We start from the raw sequence: 23,390 nt of genomic DNA, 5'->3' as shown, positions 1-23,390 counted from the left end.
GTTTGAGGGAGGGTTTCAAAAACCAGACTTGACTCAGGCTGCATACAGCTTGACGTTAACCCCATTTCTAGGAATGTGTTGCTTCAGCAAACCTCTGGTCTCATGGGAAATGATCATTGAAAACCACGTTTACAAGCATTGCACCAAATATTTGATTAACCAGCCCCCACCCCCACCACTTCTCAAATGAAAGAAAACCTTAATGTAAGATGCTGGCTAACCAGACAAACACTGACACACAACTGATAACTGGCTAATTATTGAAGTGGGAAAAAATCCTCATTGAATATATCTAAAAGCAATGTCAATTCTACATTGAATTGTTTGTACAATTTTCACGTGGGCCTTCTGGTTTCCTGTTCTGAGTGGGGAGCAACTTATTTTGAACACTTAGTTACTCGGAAGTAATGGCTGAATAATATTGTGCAATGTCAAATGACTGGCCAATGAGAAGCCAGGAAGTGACACCTGTGTGTCAGTATAAATGGGATCACCTAGCATGAACCAGATGGAATATTGGAATAAATTAGATGTGAAGTAAAGACTAGTCTGCTTGTAAACCCCTCTCCATTGAGTTACATCGAAACTACAACACAGAAACAGGGTATTCAGCCCAACTAGTCTATGCCGGCGTTTATGCACCACATGAGTCTCCTCCCTCCCTACTTCATCTCACCCAATCAAGATACCCTTCTATTCCTTTCTCCCTCATGTGCTTATCTAGCTTCCCCTTAAATGCATCTATGCTAGTTGCCTCAACAAGTCCTTGTGGTAGCGAGTTCCACATTCTTACCACTCTTTGGGTAAAGAAGTTTGTTTCTTCTGAATATGTATTGGATTTATTAGCGACTATTTTATATTTATGACCTCTAGTTTTGGACTCCCCACAAATGAAAACATTTTCTCTACGTCTACCCTATCAAACCCTTTCAAAAAGCCTCTAAGGTCACCCCTCAGCCTTCTCTTTTCTAACTACATTCACCAATTACATCAATCACTGCCATTATTTATATATAAATACCTGCGGCTAAAAACATTAAAAAATGTGCCAGCCAACTCACCAGGAAAGTAATTAGCACCTCATCAATAGAACTGTACCTTCAATTACTGCAATAAGGAGGTGTTTGAAACATCTTCTACAGAAAGCAGAGGGTAGGGGGTGAGCGGTTGTTTTTCAGACTGGAGGTGAGCATAGAGTGGTGCCCCCCAGGTTTCAGTATTAAGACCACTTCTCTGATATATATTAATCATCTGAATTTGGGTATACAGGGTATAATTTCAAAGTTTGCAGATAACACAAAACTCAGAAATGTAGTAAACAGTGAGGAGAATAGAAACAGACTTCAGGAGGACATAGGTAGACTGGTGAAATGGGCAGACGGAATTTAACGCAGAGAAGTGTGAAGTGATGTATTTTGGTATGAAGAATGAGGAGAGGCAATATAAATTAAATGGTACAATTTTAAAGAGAATGCAGGAAGAGAGAGACCTGGGGTATATGTACACAAATCTTTCAACGTGGCAGGACAAGTTGAGACAACTGTTAAAAAAGCATACGGGATCCTTGCTTTATAAATAGAGGCATAGAGTACAAAAGCAAGGAAGTTATGGTAAACATTTATAAATCACTGGTTAGGCCTCAACTGGAGTAGTGTCCAATTCTGGGCATCATACTTTAGGAAGGATGTCAATGCCTTACAGGGGGTGCACAGGAAATTTACTATAATGGTACCAGGGATGCATGACTTCAGTTATCTGGAGAAGCTGGGGTCATTCTCCTTAGAGCAAAGAAGGTTAAGGGGAGATTTAATAGAGGTGGTCAAATCAAGAAGGGTTTTGATAGAGTAAATAAGGAGAAACTGTTTCCAATGGCAGAAGGGTCAGTAACTAGAGGTCACAGATTTAAGATAATTGGCAAAAAAAACCAGAGGGAGATGAGGAGACATTTTTTATTTTTTTAAAGTGACTTATGATCTGGAATGCACTGTCTGAAAGGGTGGTGGAAGCAGATTCAATCATAACTTTCAAAAGGGAATTGGATAAATACGTGAAGGAGAAAAATTTGCAGGGCTATGGGGAAAGAAACAGGGAATGGAACTAATTTGATAGCCTTTTTAAAAAGCTGGCACAGGCATGATGGGCTGAATGGCTGCCTTCCATGCTGTATCATTCTATGATTCTTTTAAAATAGTGCAAGTATGTTTTGCAGAACATCCAACAGGATAGTTTACCAATATGACAATATGTTGGTCTTACATTGAGTGGTTTAATCAGTGCACAAAATGTGTATAATGGCACACATAACTGACCTAATAGATGGTTAGAAATGTTTGTTTAATAACAAACATCTTCTATTCAAAACACTATTTGAGACTGAACTTCCCAATTTCAACTTTGTTTTTCAGAAAGGTAATTCCATTGTTGAAATATTTAAAATTTACTTCATGCCCCACAAATAGCCACACCAGTGAAACATCATACCAACACAATGACTGATAAAGGAATCTAGAGTTGTACAATCTGAAGTTACAGCTACAGATTCACTGTAAATACAACCACAAGGCATTTTTTCCACCTTATACTGATTTGTTTAATTTTTTTTTTAAATCTATTTTTACTTTGAGGTTTTATTCAATGTTTGCATAACTTGACTAATTTTAATATTTTCCTAGGTCATGAGTTAAAATAAGATCTTTCCAGTCACATTATCGCCATCTCTCGACAAGGCCCACGTAATCTGCTGTTGAGTTTTCAGCTTCTTGGTTAAAAAGGGTTTGCTTTTCTCGAAGCAGCTTGTGCTGTTCTTGGCGTTTCCTCCTTGCCTCTCGGTGCTCCTTCTGCCTCATGTATTGATACCTTTGTAGAAACAAGTCTTTTGCATAGTCATAAAGTTCCATATCCAGAAAATTTAGTTCCTCAACACGTTTCTGAGTTTGTTCATCAATCTCCACACCAGCAGCCCGTGTACTATTAAACTGGGTGAAAGAAGTGATGAACTTTAAATTGAATGTTTTTTCAAACAAATATTGAGTTTTTCTCTGGAATTCAGTGAGGCCAAAGAAGGTTATACGTTTCAGGTTACTTTTTGCACTGTTCAAAAGAACTATTTTTCTCTTCTCTTCTGGCATAAAAGACAAATTGTAACATCCAACAAGGCTGAGATCAGCCAACATACGCACTTGTCTATTGTTAGCAAGGTTATAGGGACAGTCCATGAACTCTTTCAGACTACAACCTGACCAATCATCCCCTGGGTAACAGCTGGGCAATTCTTCCTGAGTTGGAGATCTCCCATCACAAACATGCAAGGAAGCTTTCCATGTTGCCCCTCTCTGTACATGCCTCCACTCACTCAAATAACGTGACACTGGGTCCCGTAGAACAGTGATATAATAGTAATTTCTGAAAGAAAAATGACGACTTCCATTAGCTCTCAATTCGCAAACTGCCTGGCAACATTGTATAAGACACACTATTAAGTTCCAATTACCATTATCATTCATTTCCTACTTTTTCTTTACATCTAAAAATACACCATTTTTGCAGTTACATTTACAAATATCTTTATAAAAATTGAAGTTCATTTGAGAAATCATTGTAATGTTTACAAATGAAAATTCATTGCACAAATCAGAAATCAGTTTCACTGCTTTCACCAAACACTTTGACCAAGGAGCAAGTAAGTATTTTGAAGGCGTTGTTACAAATTGTGTGTCTGCCGTAAATATTCTCATGTTCAGCAGAACTTGTCACTCCTCTAAGTGGAACGACTCCTCATCTCTTCCGTTTAGGAGTTCACCCTTACTGTACAATATCTAGGTATTTGATAGTGTAACCCAGGACTCCCCTGTTGATATGAAGTGGATATCGTGATCTTTACACTTGCCCTTGGGTGCATGTCTCCAAACTCCAGACGGCTGACTGATTTACATTTTAACATGAAAGGCCACAGACTAGTTATTTTGCAATTGTTACGTGAACTAATTGATAAACATTTGAAGTTATTGCCAGCACAACAACACATCATTTTCAATAACACTTGTATCCATTCTCAACAAATAAAATAAATTACACCACAGTGACCCTTTACGTTGGCTAAAACAAAAAGCACTTTCTTTGAACGGTGTTTTTCTCTAAAACCTGACCAACATCTTTCTGAAGAGCCTTGCCTCCCCCCTGCTTCACTCAATCACCCTTGTTCAAACTCACCCTCAACATGCGTTTCCGCCTTCTTTTGTTCCCTAGAAGTGAACAGGGCTTCTCCTCCGTTCATGGGTTGGTCAGTACAGCCACCCCAGGAGAATCCTAGCCAGACCACCCGGGGCTATGACTTCCCTTTGTCCCAACCTCAAATGTGAATGCCTGCTGGAAGCATTTGAAAGGAGATAACGAATCCCCAACTTTACAGGTCATTATGCTTTAGGCACTACAGATAAAGGGAAAACTAAAAGATGTAAAGTAATTAAATTAGAGAGAAATAAGAAATGAGAGAAAAACATTAGAGCAAAAGGACAGGTTAGGGTATGTGGCCCAAATAAGCACTCTTTATGCAAACGCACAGAGTATAAGGAACAAATTGACTGAATTGCAGGTGCAAATTCAACTTAGAGGGTACGACATAGTAGCCATTACTGAGATATGGCTGCAAAATGGTCAGGACTGGGAACTGAATATACCAGGTTATAAGGTCTATAGGAAGGATAGGGAAACTGGTAGAGGGGAGGAGTAGTCTTAGTGATTAAGGATGAAATTACTTCAATGACGAGGATATAACGAGAGGTAAGCAGGCAGTGGAGACTTTGAGTAGAATTAAGAAATAGAAAAGGATTTAAGACCATAGTGGGAGTTGTGTATAGGCCCTCTGGTAGCAGCTGTGAAGTGGCAGAATGTATAAATGCAGAGATTAGACAAGTATGTAGCAAATGCAAAGTAGTTTTAATGGGGGATTTTAACTTTCATATTGATTGGGATAAGCAGACGAGCTCATGTCAGAAAGGTAGCGAATTTCTTGAGTGTGTTCAGGACAGCTTTCTGCAACAATATGTCCTAGAACCAACAAAGGGCAGGCCATATTAGATTTAATAATGAATAATGAGTCAGATTTAGATAATAGCCTAACGGTGCGTGAACATTTATCTAATAACGATCATTTGATTGAGTTCACCGTTGTGTTTGAAAGGGAGAAACCCGTATCAGCTACTAAGATTCTAAATTTAGATATGGCTGACTTAAACGGGATGAGACAGAAACTGTCCACAGAAAACTGGGCAAATCTGTTAATGGGCAAAACAACAGATGATCAGTGGGAGGTGTTCGGAAAAGAATTTAACGTGATACAGAACCAGTTTATACCGCTAAGGGGCAAGAGCTCTACTTACCAAAAAAAAAAGCCATGGATGACAAAAAAAGGTAAGAGTACAACATAAAACTAAAAGAAAAAGCACAGATCCTGGTGACTGGGAGAGATACAAAAGAACAGCAAAGGGTGACAAAACAGATAGTAAGAGCTACAAAAAGGGAGTATGAAAAGAAGCTTGCAAGGGATATCAAAATCAACCCAATTTTTTTTCACAATTATATTAGGAAAAAGGTGGTCAGGAGCAATGTAGGCCCCTTAACTGATAATGGCGATATTGTAAATGAAAATAAGGAAATGGAAGACATGTTAAATAATTACTTTGTGTCAATATTTACAGTAGAGGAAGAGGATAGCATGCCAGACATCCCAAGGAAACTGATTTTGAATCAGGGTCGGGGACTCACCATAATTAATGTAAGCAAATTAACAGTAATGAAGAAAATAATGGCACTAAAGAATGACAAATCCTCAGGACCAGATGGTTTCCATCCCAAGGTTTTAAAAGGAAGTACGTGAGAACATTGCAGAAGCCCTAACTATAATCTTCCAAAAAGTTCTCTCGATTCAGGAAGCATTCCTTTAGATTGGAAAATTGCATGTCACTCCGCTATTTAAGAAAAGGAGAGAGGGGGAAATTATGGAGATATAGACCAGTTAGTCTAACATCTGTTGTCGGGAAATTACTAGAGTCTATAATTAAGGTTTAGAGTGACTGAACTCCTTGTAAATTTTCAGCTGATCAGAGAGCGCCAGCATGGATTTGTAAAGGGTAGGTCATGCCTGACGAACCTGATTGAATTTTTTGAAGAGGTCATTAAATGGACAGGGGAATGTCTATGGATGTTACCATAAGAGATAGGAGCAGGAGTTGGCCATTCGGCCCCTCGAGCCTTCTCCAGCATTTAACGAGGTCATGGCTGATCTGATTTTTACCTCAACTCCACTTTCCCACCCTTTCTCCATATCCTTTGACTCCCTTGCTGATCAAAAATTTGTCTAACTCAGCCTTGAATGTATTCAATGACTCAGCCTTCACAGCTTTTTGGGGTAATGAATTCCAAAGATTCATGACCCTCTGGGAGAAGAAATTCTTCCTCATTTCCGATTTAAACGGGCAACCCCTTATTTTGAGACTATGCCCCCTAGTTTTAGATTCCCCCATGAGGGGTAACATCCTCTCAGCATCTACCCTATTGAGTCGCCTCAGAATCTTGTATGTTTCAAGAAGATCTCCTCTCATTCTTCTAAACTCCAATGAGTATAAACCCAACCTGTTCAATCTTTCCTCATAAGACAACCCTTCTATACCTGGAATCAACCTAGTGAACCTTCTCTGAATTGCCTCCAATGCAAGTATGTCCTTCCTTAAATAAGGGCACCAGAACTGTACGCAGTACTCCAGGTGTGGTCTCACCAGCACCCTGTGCAGTTGTAGCATGACTTCCCTGCTTTTATACTCCATCCCCCTAGAAATAAAGGCCAATATTCCATTTGCCTTCCGGATTACCTGCTGCACCTGTATGTTGACTTTCTGTGTTTCATGTACAAGGACACCCAGATCCCTCTGTACTGCAGCATTTTGTAGTATTTCTCCATTCAAATAATATTTTGCTTTTTTATTTTTCCTCCCAAAGTGGATGACTTCACATTTTCCCACATTATATTCCATCTGCCAAATTTTTGCCCATTCGCCTCACCTGTCAATATCCCTTTGCAGACACTGTGTCCTCATCACAACTTGCTTTTCCACCTATCTTTGTATCATCAGCAAATTTGGCCACAAGACACTCTGGTCCTTCATCCAAGTCACTGATAAATAGTTGAGGCCCCAGCACTGAGCCCTGCGGCACCACACTAGTTACAGATTGCCATTTTGAAAATGACCCTTTTATCCCGACTCTTTGTTTTCTGTTAGTTAGCCAATCCTCTAACCATGCCAGTATAGTACCCCCAACACCATGAGCTCTTATCTTGTGCAATAATCTTTTATGTGGCACCTTATCGAATGCTTTTTGGAAATCCAAATATACTGCATCCATTGGTTCCCCTTTATGCACCCTGCCCGTTACTTCCTCAAAGAATTCTAATAAATTTGTCAGACATGATTTCCCCTTCATAAAACCATGTTGACTCTCCTTGATTGTATTATGAGTCTCCAAATGTCCTGCTACTAACTTCCTTAATAATGGATTCTAGCATTTTCCCAATGACAGATGTTAGGCTAACTGGTCTATAGTTACCTGCTTTCTGTCTCACTCCCTTCTTGAATAGGGGTTAGGGGTTTTCCAATCCGCTGGGACCTTTCCAGAATCTAGTGAATTCAGCTATCGACGGAGTCTGGTTTCGACAGAGTCTATAATTGGGAATTTGGTGAGTGAGGGGATTCGGTGCAGTGAGGGGTGAGGTACATTTGATTAGTCAGTGGAAAGGAGCGTACTGAGAGTGGGTAACAGCAACAAAACAAAACTGCAGTGTGATGTTACAGGTAAGGCAGGTAGGTGGTTGGTGGTGAGTATCTCTTGTTTTTTTCTTTCTTAGGACTGTGGGCTCAGTAACTTATAGCAAAACTAATTTTAAAAAAAAACTAAACTTAATTTAATAAATTAAACAAGGCCAATACTTGGTTCAACATAAAAATAATTTGAATGGCATTGTAGTAATCAATTAAATAAATAATAGTTATGACAGGGCAGGAGATGTGTTGCAGCTGCAATATGTGGGAGCTACTGGACAGTTTTGTCCAGGGCGACGACATCTGTGGTACGTGTCTGCAGCTCGAGGAACTTTGGCTCCAAGTTGAGGAGCTGGAGTCCGAGCTGCAGACATTGTGATGCATCAGGGAGGGAGAAAGTTACCTGGACACTTTGATCCAGGAGGCAGTCACACCCCTTAGACTAAATACTGTAGAATTGACACGTGGTCAGGGAGGGAGGGTGTGACTGCGAGCAAGGCAGGTATGGGGATCCAGGAGGTAGCACTGCAGGAGCCTCGGCCTCTGCACTTGTCCAATAGATATGAGGTTCTTGCAGCCCTTGTAGACGGGTGTAGGGGCTGTCGGGAGGATGAGCAAACTGGCCACGGCACCGTGGTTCAGGGGGCCATTCAAGTGGGGGGATTAAAAAGGAATGTGGTTGTAGTAGGCGACAGTATAGTTAGAGGGATAGACACTATTCTCTGCAGCCAAGAGAGAAAGTCCAGAAGGCTGTGTTGCCTACCTGTGCCAGGGTTAAGGACATCACCTCAAGGCTGGAGAAGAACTTGGAGTGGGGGGGGGGGGGGGGCGGGGGAGGATCCAGTTGTCATGGTCCACGTAGGTACCAATGACATAGGTAGGACTAAGAAAGAGGTTCTGCTGGGGGAGTTTGAGCAGCTAGGGACTAAATTAAAAAGCAGAACCACAAAAGGTGATAATCTCTGGATTATTACCTGAGCCACGAGCAAATTGGCAAAGGGTAAATCAGATCAGAGAGATGAATGAGTGGCTCAAAGATTGGTGTGAGAGAAGTGGGTTTTGATTCATGGGGCACTGGCATCAGTACTAGGGAAAGCGGGTGTTGTTCCGTTGGGACGGGCTTCACCTGAACCATGCTGGGACCAGTGTTCTGGCAAACTGAATAACTAGGGCGGTAGAGAAGGCTTTAAACTAAATAGAGAAGGGGGGCGCTCAGGTGGGGCAAAGTTTAGATTGATAGAGAAAAGACAAGGAAGTAGTACAGGAAAGTGATGGGGGTAATGATAAACAGTGTGTCAGGAAGGGACAGAGCGTACAAACATAAGAGTGCACTAGCAAATGGGGCCAGGGTAGGAAAGAATGGCAAGGACAAAATTAAAGGTTCTTTATCTGAATGTGCGCAGCATTCGTAATAAGATAGATGAATTGACGGCACAAATAGAAACAGATGGGTATGATCTCATGGCCATTACAGAGACGTGGTTGCAAGGTGACCAAGGTTGGGAGCTAAATATTCAGGATTATTTAACATTTCAGAAGGATAGGAAAAAAGGTAAAGATGGTGGGGTAGCTGTTAATAAAGGATGAAATTGGTATAATAGTGAGAAATGATCTTGGCTCAGAAGATCAAGATGTCGAATCCATTTGGGTGGAGGTAAAAAATAGCAAGGGAAAGAAATCACTGGTGGGAGTAGCATACAGGCCCCCCCTAACAGTAGCTACACTGTAGGGCAAAATATAAATCAGGAAATAAGGGGGACTTGTAAAAAAGGTAATGCAATAATTGTGGGCGATTTTAACTTTCACATAGATTGGACAAATCAAATTGGCAAAAATAGCCCCGAGGAGGAGTTCATGGAGTGTATTAGGGACTGTTTCTTAGACCAATACGTCGGGGAACCAATCAGGGAACAGGCCATTTTGGATCTGGTAATGGGTAACGAAACAGGATTAATTAATGATCTCAAAGTAAAGGATCCCTTGGGAAGCAGTGATCATAACATGATGAATTTCACATCCAGTTTGAGAGCGAGGATCTTGGGTCTGAAACTACTGTATTAAACAGGACAAAGCAGCCCGCTTGATTGGCCCCCCCATCCACCACCCGAAACATTCACTCCCTTCACCACCGGCGCACAGTGGCTGCAGTGTGTAACATCTACAGGTTGCACTGTAGCAACTCGCCAAGGCTTCTTCGACAGCACCTACCAAACCCGCGACCTCTACCACCTAGAAGGACAAGAGCAGCAGGTACATGGGAACAACACCACCTGCACGTTCCCCTCCAAGTCACACACCATCCTGACTTGGAAATATATCGCCGTTCCTTCATCGTCGCTGGGTCAAAATCCTGGAACTCCCTTCCTAACAGCACTGTGGGAGAACCGTCACCACACGGACTGCAGCGGTTCAAGAAGGCAGCTCACCACCACCTTCTCAAGGGCAATTAGGGATGGGCAATAAATGCCGGCCTCACCAGCGACGCCCACACCCCATGAACAAATAAAAAAAAGGGCAATTATAAAGGAATGAGGGCAGAATTGGCTAAAGTGGACTGGGTAAACAGATTAGATGGTATGATGGTGGATAAGCAGTGGCAAACATTTAATAAGATATTTTATGACTCGCAACAAAAATATATCCCTGTGAGGAGGAAAGACTCCACAAAAAGGGTGAACCAACCATGGCTAACTAAGGAAGTCAAGGATGGTATCAGGTTAAAAGAAAAAGCATACAATATGGCAAAGACTACTGGTAAGCCCGAAGATTGGGAAAACTTTAAAAACCAGCAAAGGATGACTAAAAGAATAATAAAGAGGGAGAAAATAAATTATGAGAATAAACTAGCAAGAAATATAAAAACTGACAGTAAAAGCTTCTACAAGTATATAAAAAGAGGGTAGCTAAAGTAAACATTGGTCCCTTAGAGGATGAGGCTGGGGAAATAATAATGGAAAACAAGGAAATGGCAGAGGAATTGAACAGATATTTTGTATCTGTCTTCACAGTAGAAGACACTAATAACATACCAATAATAGTAGAAAATCAAGGGGCAAAAGGGGAGGGAGGAACTAAAAACAAATCACGAGAGAAAAAGTACTAGGTAAACTAACGGGTCTAAAGGCTGACAAGTCCCCTGGACCTGATGGCTTGCATCTGAGGGTCTTAAAAGAAGTGGCTACAGAAATAGTGGATGCATGTTGTTTGTATGAACTTCCAGAAGGCATTCAATAAATTCCCTTATAAGAGACTGTTAGCTCAAGTTGAAGCTCATGGAATTGAGGGCAAATTATTGACCTGGTTAGGAAATTGGCTGAGCGGCAGGAGACAGAGTAAGGATAATGAGCAGGTACTCAAATTGGCAGGATGTGACTAGTGGTGTCCCACAGGGATCTGTGTTGGGGCCTCATCTATTCATTGTATTTATTTATGACTTAGATGAGAGGATAGAGAGTCACATATCCAAGTTTGCTGATGACACAAAGATAGGCAGCATTATAAGCAGTGTAAATTGAAGCATAAAATGAGAGATATTAATAGATTAAGTGAATGGGCAAAACTGGCAAATGGATTTCACTGTAGGCAAGTGTGAGGTCACCCACTTTGGACCTAAAAAGGATAGATCAGATTGGTGAAAAGCTCAAAACAGTAGAGGTCCAAAGAGACCATGGCGTCCAGATAGAAGTTATGCTAGACTATACAAAACCTTGGTTCGACCACACCTGGAGTACTGTGGGCAGTTCTGGGCACCGCATCTTAGGAAGGGTATATTGGCCTTGGAGAGAATGCAGCGTAGATTTACTAGAATGATACCTGGATTCCAAGGGTTAAATTATGAGGAGAGATTACACAAACTAGGATTGTATTCCCTGGAATTTAGAAGATTAAGGGATATTTTGATCAAAGTTTTCAAGATATTAAAGGGAACTGATAGTTTCTTTCTATCTACCCTATTTCCGCTGGTTGGGGAGTCTAAGACTAGAGGACATAGGCTAAAAATTAGAGCCAGGACTTTCAGGAGCGAAGTTAGGAAACACTTCTATACGCAAAGGGTGGTGGAAGCTTGGAACTCTGTCTTCCAGTTGATGCTAGCTCAATTGTTAACAAAAATCTATATCTCAGATTTAAAATTAACCAGGAGGTATTAAGGGATATAGGTGTGGGCAACAAGGACAGTCTTCAGTGTGGGCAGCAAGGTCAGGTATAAGGAGTTAGGTCACACATCAGCCACGATCTCATTAAATGGCAGAACAGGCTTGAGGGGCTAAATGGCCATTGCTTGTTCGACATCCAGTACTGAATGAGCAAAAATTTCCTCCAACCAAATATTGGGAAGACCGAAGCCATTATCTCTGGTCCCTGCCGCAAACGCTGTTCCCTTATCACCGACTCCATCCCTCTCCCTGGCCAATGTCTGTGACTGAACCAGACCGTCCACATCCTTGGTATCATATTTGACTTGAGATGAGCTTCCAACCACATATGCGCTCCATCACCAAGACAGCCTACTTCCACCTCCGTAAATGCCCGTCTCAGCCCCTGCCTCAGCTCATCTGCTGCTGAAACCCTCATAGAATCATAGAAAGTTATGGCACAGAAGGAGGCCATTTGGCCTATCGTGTCTGCGCCGGCTGACAAAAAGCTATCCAGCTTAATCCCACCTTCCAGCACTTGGTCCATAGTCCTGTAGGTTACGGCACTTCAAGTGCACATCCAAGTATTTTTTTTTAAATGAGTTGAGGGTTTCTGCCTCTACCACCCTTTCAGGCAGTGAGTTCCAGACCCCCACCACCCTCTGGGTGAAAAAAATGTCTCCTCAGCTCCCCTCCAATCCTTCTACCAATTAATTTAAATCTATGCCCCCGCTGATCTCTCTGCTGAGATCCTCCCTTTCCACTATCTAGTCCCATCATAATTTTATATACCTCAATTAAATCTCCCCTCAGCCTCCTTTGTTCCAAAGAAAATAATCCCAGCCTATCCAATCTTTGCTCAGAGCTTAAATTCTCCAGTCCTGGCAACATCCTCGTAAATCAGCTCTGTACACTCTCTAGTGGAAGTACATCTTTCCTGTAATGTGGTGACCAGAACTGTATACAGTACTCAAGCTGTGGCCTAACCAATGTTTTATACAGTTCGAGCATAACCTCCCTGCTCTTATATTCTATGCCTCGGCTAATAAAAGAAAGTATCCCATATCCTTTTTACCCTTATCGACCTGTCCTGCTAAATTTAGGGATCTGTGGAAATGCACTCCAAGGTCCCTTTGTTCTTCGACACCTCAGTATTCTCCCATTTATTGTGTACTCGCTTGCCTTGTTTGCCCTCCCCAAATGCATTACCTCACTTCTCTGGATTGAATTCCATTTGCCACTTTTCTGCCCACCTGACTAGTCCATTGATATATTCCTGCAGTCCACAGCTTTCCTCCTCACTATCAACCATAGAATCATAGAAGTTTACGACATGGAAACAGGCCCTTCGGCCCAATGTGTCCACGTCGCCCAGTTTATACCACTAAGCTAGTCTCAATTGCCTGCACTTGGCCCATATCCTCTATGCCCATCTTACCCATGTAACTGTCCAAATGCTTTTTAAAAGACAAAATTGTACCCGCCTCTACTACTGCCTCTGGCAGCTCATTCCAGACACTCACCACCCTTTGAGTGAAAGAATTGCCCCTCTGGACCCTTTTGTATCTTTCCCCTCTCACCTTAAATCTATGCCCCCTCGTTATAGACTCCCCTACCTTTGGGAGAAGATTTTGACTATCGACCTAATCCATGCCCCACATTATTTTATAGACTTCTATAAGATCACCCCTAAACCTCCTACTCTCCAGGGAAAAAAGTCCCAGTCTATCCAACCTCTTCCTATAAGTCAAACCATCAAGTCCCGCTAGCATCCGAGTAAATCTTTTCTGCACTCTTTCTAGTTTAATAATATCCTTTCTATAATAGGGTGACCAGAACTGTACACAGTATTCCAAGTGTGGCCTTACTAATGTCTTGTACAACTTCAACAAGACATCCCAACTCCTGTATTCAATGTTCTGACCAATGAAACCAAGCATGCTGAATGCCTTCTTCACCACCCTATCCACCTGTGACTCCACTTTCAAGGAGCTAGGAACCTGTACTCCTAGATCTCTTTGTTCTATAACTCTCCCCAACGCCCTACCATTAACTGAGAAGGTCCTGGCCCGATTCAATCTACCAAAATGCATCACCTCACATTTATCTAAATTAAACTCCATCTGCCATTCGTCGGCCCACTGGCCAAATTAACAAGATACCGTTGCAATCCTAGATAACCTTCTTCACTGTCCACAATGCCACCAATCTTGGTGTCATCTGCAAACTTACTAACCATGCCTCCTAAATTCTCATCCAAATCATTAATATAAATAACAAATAACAGCGGACCCAGCACCGATCCGAGGCACACCGCTGGTCACAGGCCTCCAGTTTGAAAAACAACCCTCTACAACCACCCTCTGTCTTCTGTCGTCAATCCAATTTTGTATCCAATTGGCTACCTCACCTTGGATCCCGTGAGATTTAACCTTATGTAACAACCTACCATGCGGTACCTTGTCAAAGGCTTTGCTAAAGTCCATGTGGACCACGTCTACTGCACAGCCCTCATTTATCTTCTTGGTTACCCCTTCAAAAAACTCAATCAAATTCGAGAGACATGATTTTCCACTCACAAAACCATGCTGACTGTTCCTAATCAGTCCCTGCCTCTCCAAATGCCCGTAGATCCTGTCTCTCAGAATACCCTCTAACAACTTACCCACTACAGATGTCAGGCTCACCGGTCTGTAGTTCCCAGGCTTTTCCCTGCCGTCCTTCTTAAACAAAGGCACAACATTTGCTACCCTCCAATCTTCAGGCACCTCACCTGTAGCTGTCGATGATTGAAATATCTCTGCTAGGGGACCCGCAATTTCCTCCCTAACCTCCCATAACGTCCTGGGATACATTTCATCAGGTCCCGGAGATTTATCTACCTTGATCCGCGTTAAGACTTCCAGCACCCCCCTCTCTGTAATATGTACACTCCTCAAGACATCACTATTTATTTCCCCAAGTTCCCTAACATCCATGCCTTTCTCAACCGTAAATACCGATGTGAAATATTCATTCAGGATCTCACCCATCTCTTGTGGTTCCGCACATAGATGACCTTGTTGATCCTTAAGAGGCCCTACTCTCTCCCTAGTTACTCTTTTGCCCTTTATGTATTTGTAGAAGCTCTTTGGATTCTCCTTTGCCTTATCTGCCAAAGCAATCTCATGTCCCCTTTTTGCCCTCCTGATTTCTCTCTTAACTCTACTCCGGCAATCTCTGTACTCTTCAAGGGATCCACTTGATCCCAGCTGCCTATGCATGTCATATGCCTCCTTCTTCTTTTTGACTAGGGCCTCAATCGCCCGAGTCATCCAAGGTTCCATACTTCTACCAGCCTTGCCCTTCACTTTATTAGGAATGTGCTTACCCTGAACCCTGGTTAACACACTTTTGAAAGCCTCCCACTTACCAGACGTCCCTTTGCCTGCCAACAGACTCTCCCAATCAACTTCTGAAAGTTCCTGTCTAATACCATCAAAATTGGCCTTTCCCCAATTTAGAATTTTAACTTTTGGGCCAGACCTATTATTCTCCATAGCTATCTTAAAACTAATGGAATTATGATCACTGGTCCCAAAGTGATCCCTCACTAACACTTCTGTCACCTGCCCTTCCTTATTTCCCCAAGAGGAGGTCAAGTTTTGCCCCCTCTAGTCGGGCCATCCACATACTGAATAAGAAATTCCTCCTGAATATACTCAACAAATTTCTCTCCATCCAAGCCCCTAATGCTACGGCTGTCCCAGTCAATGTTGGGAAAGTTAAAGTCCCCTACTATTACCACCCTATTTTTCTTGCAGCTGTCTGTAATCTCCTTACATATTTGCTCCTCAATTTCCCGTTGACTATTTGGGGGTCTGTAGCACAATCCTATCAACGTGATCTCTCCCTTCTTATTTTTCAGTTCTACCCATATAGACTCCGTGGGCGAACCCTCGGATATATCCTCTCTCACTACTGCCGTGATGTTCTCCCTAATCAAGAACGCAACTCCCCCTCCTCTCTTACCTCCTGCTCTATCTTTCCTATAGCATCTGTACCCTGGAACATTGAGCTGCCAGTCCTGCCCCTCCCTTAGCCATGTTTCAGTAATAGCTAACATCTCAGTCCCATATACCCATCCATGCCCTGAGTTCATCTGCCTTGCCCATCAGACTTCTTGCATTGAAATAAATGCAGTTTAATCTAGACTTCCCTTGGTCTTTGCCCTGCTTTTTCAGACCATCTGTCCGGTCATGTTTTGTACACTCTCCCTTACTGCCTTTTGTTTCTGTCACCACTTTACTTTCCACTGACTTCCTGCATCGTTTCCCATCCCCCTGCCACATTAGTTTAAACCCTCCCCAACAGCACTAGCAAACACTCCCCCTAGGACATTGGTTCCAGTCCTGCCCAGATGCAGACCGTCCAATTTGTACTGGTCCCACCTCCCCCAGAACCGGTTCCAATGGCCCAGGAATTTGAATCCCTCCCTCTTGCACCATCTCTCAAGCCACGTATTCATCCTAGCTATCCTGTCATTCCTACTCTGACTAGCCCGTGGCACTGGTAGCAATCCTGAGATTACTACCTTTGAGGTCCTACTTTTTAGTTTAACTCCTAACTCCCTAAATTCAGCTTGTAGGGCCTCATCCCGTTTTTTACCTATATCGTTGGTACCTATATGCACCACGACAACTGGCTGTTCATCCTCCCCCTCCAGAATGTCCTGCAGCCGCTCCGAGACATCCCTGACCCTTGCACCAGGGAGGCAACATACCATTCTGGAGTCTCGGTTGCGTCCGCAGAAACGCCTGTCTATTCCCCTTACAATCGAGTCCCCTATCACTATAGCTCTACCACTCTTTTTCCTGCCCTCCTGTGCAGCAGAGCCAGCCACGGTGCCATGAACCTGGCCACTGTCACCTTCCCCTGGTGAGCCATCTCCCCCAACATCATCCAAAACGGTATACCTGTTTTGGAGGGAGATGAACCACACGGCCAATTTTTGTATCATCTGCAAACTTCTTGATCAAGCCCCCCACATTCAAGTCCAAATCATTAATATGTACCACAAAAAGTAAGGGACCTAGTATTGAGCCTTGTGGAACCCCACTGGAAACAGCCTTCCAGTCGCAAAACACCCGCCAACCATTACCCTTTGCTTCCTGCCACTGATCCAAATTTGGATCCAACTGGCCACTTTCCCTTGGATCCCATGGGGTTTTACTTTTTTGACCAGTCTGCCATGTGGGACCTTGTCAAAAGCCTTGCTAAAATCCATGTAAACTACATCAAATGCGTTACCCTCATCAACCCTCCTTGTTACCTCCTCATCCATGCCTTTGGTACCTCCAGACTGGACTATTCCAATGCTCTCCTGGACAGCCTCCCATCTTCCACCCTCCATAAACTTGAGCTCATCCAAAACTCTGCTGCCCGTATCCTAACTTGCAGCAAGCCCCGTTCTCCCATCACCCCTGTGCTTGCTGACCTACATTGGCTCCTGGTCCAGGAATGCCTCCATTTTAATTCTCATCCTTGTTTTCAAATCCCTCCATGGCCTTGCCCCTCCCTATCTCTGTAGCCTCCTCCAGCCCTACAACCATCCGAGATCTCTGCGCTCCTCCAATTCTTGCCTCTTGCCCAATTTTAATCGCTCCATCATTGGCGGCCGTGCCTTCAGCTGCCTAGGCCCTAAGCTCCGGAATTCCCTCACTGAACTTCTCCACCTCTTACCTCTCTCTCCTCCTTTAAGATGCTCCTTAAAACCTACCTCTTTGACCAAGCTTTTGGTCATCTGTCCTAATACCACCTTATGTGGCTCTGTGTGAAATTTTGTTTGATAACGCTCCTGTGAAGCGCCTTGGGATGTTTTATTTCATTAAAGGCACTATATAAATGCAAATTGTTGATGTCCTCAGAAGAGCAAATATGCCAGATGTTGAGGCAATGATAGCAAAAGCACAGTGGGCTGGTCACTTAATCCAACTGCCTGATAGTAGACAATCCAAGAAAGGTGTTTTATGGTGAGCTGGAGCTTGGTAAACACGCTCATGATCAGTTCAAAAGATATAAGGATTTGCCTAAAGACCAATCTAAAAAATGTGGCATCTCAACTGACACACCGCTCCTGTGCTAGCTCTTCAAAAAGGCACCCATCTACTCTAATCTCATTTTCATCCCCCATGTCCTTTTAGATTTAACCTTTTCAAAATGAATCCAATTCTGTTTTAAATACTGTTACAGTCTCTGCCTTATTGTAAAGTATTCCTTGTTCGAATAACCCTCTGAGCAAAAATTCTTCCAGCTCTTCATTTTATTCTTATAAGTCATGAGGTCTAGAATAGTTGTAGAAAAGGACAAGAAATAATCAACGGTGGAAATTCCCAACTGGAGGAGGGCTAATTTCAGTCAGTTGAAAAGGGATCTAGCCCAGGTGGATTGGAAACAAAGATTGGCAGGTAAAACAACAAATGAGCAATGGGAGGCCTTCAAAGAGGAGATAGTTCAGGTACAGATTAGACATATTCCCATAAGAGGGAAAAGAAGGGCATCCAAAGCTAGAGTTCCCTGGATGACTAAAGATATAGAAATTAAAACTAAGCAACAGCCAGCCTAACGTTGTTGGTGGGGAAAAATTTAGAGACAATTACCTGGGACAAAATTAATTGTTACTTGGATAAACACGAGTTCATCAATGACAGCAAGCACCGATTTGTTAAAGGCAAATAGTGTTTGACTAACTTGATTGAGTTCTTTGGTCAAGTAACGGAGAAGGTTGATGTTGTGTATACGGACTTTCAAAAAGAGTTCGATAATGTACCACATAATAGACTTGTTCGCAAAATTGAAGTCCATGGGATTAAAAGGACTGCATGGATACGAAATTAGCTAGAGAACAGAAAGCAGAGAGAAGTGGTGAACAGTTGTTTTTCAGACTGGAGGTGAGTTTAGAGAGGTGTTCCCCAGGGGTCAGTATTAGGACCACTGCTCTTTTTGATATATATTAATGATCTGGACTTGGGTATAGAGGGTATAATTTCAAAGTTTGCAGATGACACAAAACTTGGAAATGTAGTAAACAACGAGGATAGTAACAGACGTCAGGAGGACACAGTGACTGGTGAAATGGGCAGACACATGGCAGATGAAATTTAACGCAGAGAAGTGTGAAGTGATTCATTTTGGTAGGAAGAATGAGAAAAGGCAATATAAACTAATTTGGTACAGTTTTAATGGGGGCGCAGGAACAGAGAGACCTAGGGGTATATGTACACAAATCTTTGAAGGTGGCAGGACTAGCTGAGAAGATGGTTTAAAAAAAGCTTATGGGATCCTGGGCTTTATAAATGGAGTGGAGATGCCGGTGATGGACTGGGGTTGACAATTGTAAACAATTTTACAACACCAAGTTATAGTCCAGCAATTTTATTTTAAATTCACAAGCTTTCGGAGGCTTCCTCCTTCCTCAGGTGAACGTTGTTGGAAATTTCGAGGATTTCATTTCCAACAACGTTCACCTGAGGAAGGAGGAAGCCTCCGAAAGCTTGTGAATTTAAAATAAAATTGCTGGACTATAACTTGGTGTTGTAAAATTGTTTACAATTTATAAATGGAGGCACAGAGTACAAGTTATGTTAAACCTTTATAAAACACTGGTTCAGCCACAACTAGAGTACTGTGTCCAATTCTGGGCACTGCACTTTAGGAAGGGTGTGAAGGTGCAGAGGAGATTTACTAGAATGATTCCAGGGATGAGGGACTTTAGTTATGTGGACAGACTGGAGAAGCTGGGGTTGTTCTCCTTAGAGCAGAGAAGGTTGAGGAGATTTGACAGAGGTGTTCAAAATGATGAAGGGGTTCAGCGCAGTTAATAAGGAAAACGGAAACTTCTCACCTGGGTGCCCGCGGCCTGGGCTCCATGATGGCCGGCACGCAGTTGGTGAGTTCGGTCCAGTCGGCGTGTAGGCCGCAGCTCCAGCCGGTGGAGAAGCGAGAGAAGAGCCAGGTGTCGTTGGTGCCCGGCCGGTGACAGGCGCAGCGCTTGGCGCGGGGCCCACAGGCGCAAGGCCGCTCCAAGCCCAGGTCCCGCACCAGGTGGCGCCCAAAGGTGCTGCCGCCCGTTTTCTGGATGTGCAGGAAAACCAGGACGTCGCCGCCCCGCAGTCGGAAGCCGACCCGCCGGCCAAGCTCAGGCTCCGAAAACTGGAAGCGGCCCCCCAACCAGGCCGCACTCTCATCCTCGGCCCGGTATACATCACCGGCCGAGCCTCCCCCGAACAGCCGGGCCGCCCGGCACTCGGGGCCCGCCCCCGGGCACAGATACTGCAGCGCGATCAGGGCAAAGAGCGCGGCCGAGGCCAGGCCCAGGAGCAGCTTGTTCCACCGGTCATCCATCGTCCGCGGCCCGACCCCCGCCACCATTCCGGGCCCGACCGGACCCGGGACTCGAACCGCGCGCGCCCCCGACTGACGGCACCGGGACTCGAATCGCGCGCGCCCCCGACTGACGGCACCGGGACTCGAATCGCGCGCGCCCCCGACTGACGGCACCGGGACTCGAATCGCGCGCGCCCCCGACTGACGGCACCGGGACTCGAATCGCGCGCAATTCCAAGCGGCGCTGCCGGAGCCGCATTTATACCTGCAGTAATCAAAACAGAAAATTCTGGAGCAGCTCAGCAAGTCAGGCAGCATCTGTGGAGAGAGAAAAAGAGTTTTCAGTTGGAAGATCTCTCCTCAGTGTGGCGGAGGGAGCTGTCCCTTTGGAATGCTGAAAGGGGAGGGGAAGATGTGATTGGCGGTGGGATGGCGGAGGATGCGATGTTGAACTTGGAGGCTGGTGGGGTGGAAGGTGAGGAAAAGGGGGACCCGATCGTGGTTCTGGCAGGGAAGGAATGAGGGTAGAAGTGCAGGAAATAGGACGGACACGGTCGAGGGCCTTGTCAACTACAGTGGAGGGGAGTCCACTGGTGTGGAAGGTGGCATCGTCAGAACAGCTGCGACGAAGAAACTGGAAGAATGGAATAGAGTCCTTACAGGAAGCGGGGTGGGAGGACGTTTAAATCAAGGTAGCTGTGGGAGTCGGTGGGCTTGTAATAGATATTGCTTGACAGCCTACCCCAGAAATGGAGATAGAGAAGTCGAGGTAGGGAAGCCATGATGTGGAGATGCCGGTGATGGACTGGGGTTGACAATTGTAAACAATTTTACAACACCAAGTTATAGTCCAACAAATTTATTTTAAATTCCACAAGCTTTCGGAGGCTTCCTCCTTCCTCAGGTGAATGGTGTGGAAATGACATTTTCGAATCCTTCGCATTTGAAAATCACAGAACAATGCCTGGTGATTACTGCCCGTTGCCAAGGCAATCACAGTGAGCAGACAGAAAGGTGTCACCTAAAAGGCCACCGAATATACAAACCCTCAAAGAAAAAAAAAGAGAGAGAGAGAAGGAAGACAGTCAATGACCCGTTATATTAAAAACAGATAACATTTGTTCGCTGGTGGGGTTACGTGTAGTGTGACATGAACCCAAGATCCCGGTTGAGGCCGTCCTCATGGGTGCGGAACTTGGCTATCAATTTCTGCTCGACGATTTTGCGTTGTCGTGTGTCTCGAAGGCCGCCTTGGAGTACGCTTACCCGAAGGTCGGTGGCTGAATGTCCATGACTGCTGAAGTGTTCCCCGACAGGGAGAGAACCCTCCTGTTTGGCGATTGTTGCGCGGTGTCCGTTCATCCGTTGTCGCAGCGTCTGCATGGTCTCGCCAATGTACCATGCTCTGGGGCAGCCTTTCCTGCAACGTATGAGGTAGACAACGTTGGCCGAGTCACAGGAGTATGAACCGTGCACCTGGTGGGTGGTGTCCTCTCGTGTGATGGTGGTATCTGTGTCGATGATCTGGCATGTCTTGCAGAGGTTACCGTGGCAGGGTTGTGTGGTGTCGTGGACGCTGTTCTCCTGAAAGCTGGGTAATTTGCTGCGAATGATGGTTTGTTTGAGGTTGGGTGGCTGTTTAAAGGTGAGTAGTGGAGGTGTGGGGATGGCCATAGCGAGGTGTTCATCATCATTGATGACATGTTGAAGGCTGCGGAGAACATGGCGTAGTTTCTCCGCTCCGGGGAAGTACTGGACGACGAAGGGTACTCTGTTGGTTGCGTCCCATGTTAGTCTTCTGAGGAGGTCTATGCGATTTTTCGCTGTGGCCCGTCGGAACTGTCGATCGATGAGTCGAGCGTCATATCCCGTTCTTACTAGGGCGTCTTTCAGCGTCTGTAGGTGTCCATCGCGTTCCTCCTCGTCTGAGCAGACCCTGTGTATTCGCAGGGCCTGTCCATAGGGGATGGCCTCTTTGACGTGGTTAGGGTGGAAGCTGGAAAAGTGGAGCATCGTGAGGTTGTCCATGGGCTTGCGGTAGAGTGAGGTGCTGAGGTGCCCGTCTTTGATGGAGATTCGTGTGTCCAAGAAAGAAATTGATTCTGAGGAGTAGTCCATGGTGAGCTTGATGGTGAGATGGAACTTGTTGATGTTATCGTGTAGTCTCTTTAGTGATTCCTCACCGTGGGTCCATAGAAAGAAAATGTCGTCGATATATCTGGTGTATAGTGTTGGTTGGAGGTCCTGTGCAGTGAAGAAGTCCTGCTCGAACTTGTGCATGAAAATGTTGGCGTATTGGGGTGCGAATTTGGTCCCCATGGCTGTTCCGTGTGTTTGGGTAAAGAACTGGTTATTGAAGGTGAAGACATTGTGATCCAGGATGAAGCGGGTGAGTTGTAGGATGGCGTCTGGAGATTGGCTGTTGTTGGTGTTGAGTATTGATGCTGTCGCAGCGATGCCGTCATCGTGGGGGATACTGGTGTCGAGTGCCGAGACGTCCATCGTGGTGAGAAGTGTTCCTGGTTCAACAGGTCCGTGGGTACTGAGTTTTTGTAGAAAGTCTGTAGTGTCGCAACAGAAGCTGGGGGTTCCCTGCACGATGGGTTTCAGGATGCCCAGAGAGGTTCTCACACAGGGTTCCGTTGCCTGATACGATAGGACGTCCGGGTGTGTTGGCTTTGTGTATCTTTGGGAGGCAGTAGAAGTCTCCCACGCGGGGATTACGTGGGATGAGAGTGCGTACGATGTTTTGAAGGTCTGGATCGAAGGTCTTGATCAGTTTGTTGGGCTGATGGGTGTGTTCTTTGGTCGGGTCTGTGGGTAACCGTCTGTAGTGTTCCTGGTTGTCCAGTTGTCGGTATGCTTCTTTGCAATAGTCCGTTCTGTTCTGTATGACGATGGCTCCTCCTTTGTCCGCTGGTTTGATGACGATGTTGCGGTTGGTCTTGAGAGTTTTGATGGCGTTGCGTTGTGCTCGGGTGACATTCTGGACTGTCTTCCGAGTGCGGCTGATGAATCTGGCATAGATGCATTTCCTGACAGCTTGAGCATACATGTCAAGCTGAGGGCAGCGACCCTCTGG

General features: G+C 44.5%; 1 protein-coding gene across 1 annotated transcript; it reads right to left on the bottom strand.

The window, feature by feature from the left end:
- Positions 1 to 1,395: 1,395 nt before the first annotated feature.
- Positions 1,396 to 20,560, bottom strand: LOC137333165 (heparan-sulfate 6-O-sulfotransferase 2-like). The gene is made up of 2 exons (XM_067997353.1): positions 19,827 to 20,560; positions 1,396 to 3,402 (listed from the first exon to the last, which is right to left on the bottom strand). Exons 1-2 carry the CDS (start codon positions 20,351 to 20,353, stop codon positions 2,706 to 2,708), a joined length of 1,224 nt encoding a protein of 407 aa, XP_067853454.1. The 5' UTR covers positions 20,354 to 20,560; the 3' UTR covers positions 1,396 to 2,705.
- Between the last annotated feature and the right edge of the window lie 2,830 nt (positions 20,561 to 23,390).

Source organism: Heptranchias perlo, chromosome 15 (assembly GCF_035084215.1).
Source record: "Heptranchias perlo isolate sHepPer1 chromosome 15, sHepPer1.hap1, whole genome shotgun sequence".
Lineage (NCBI taxonomy): Eukaryota > Metazoa > Chordata > Chondrichthyes > Hexanchiformes > Hexanchidae > Heptranchias > Heptranchias perlo.
This window is presented reverse-complemented; position numbering and strand designations above follow the sequence as displayed.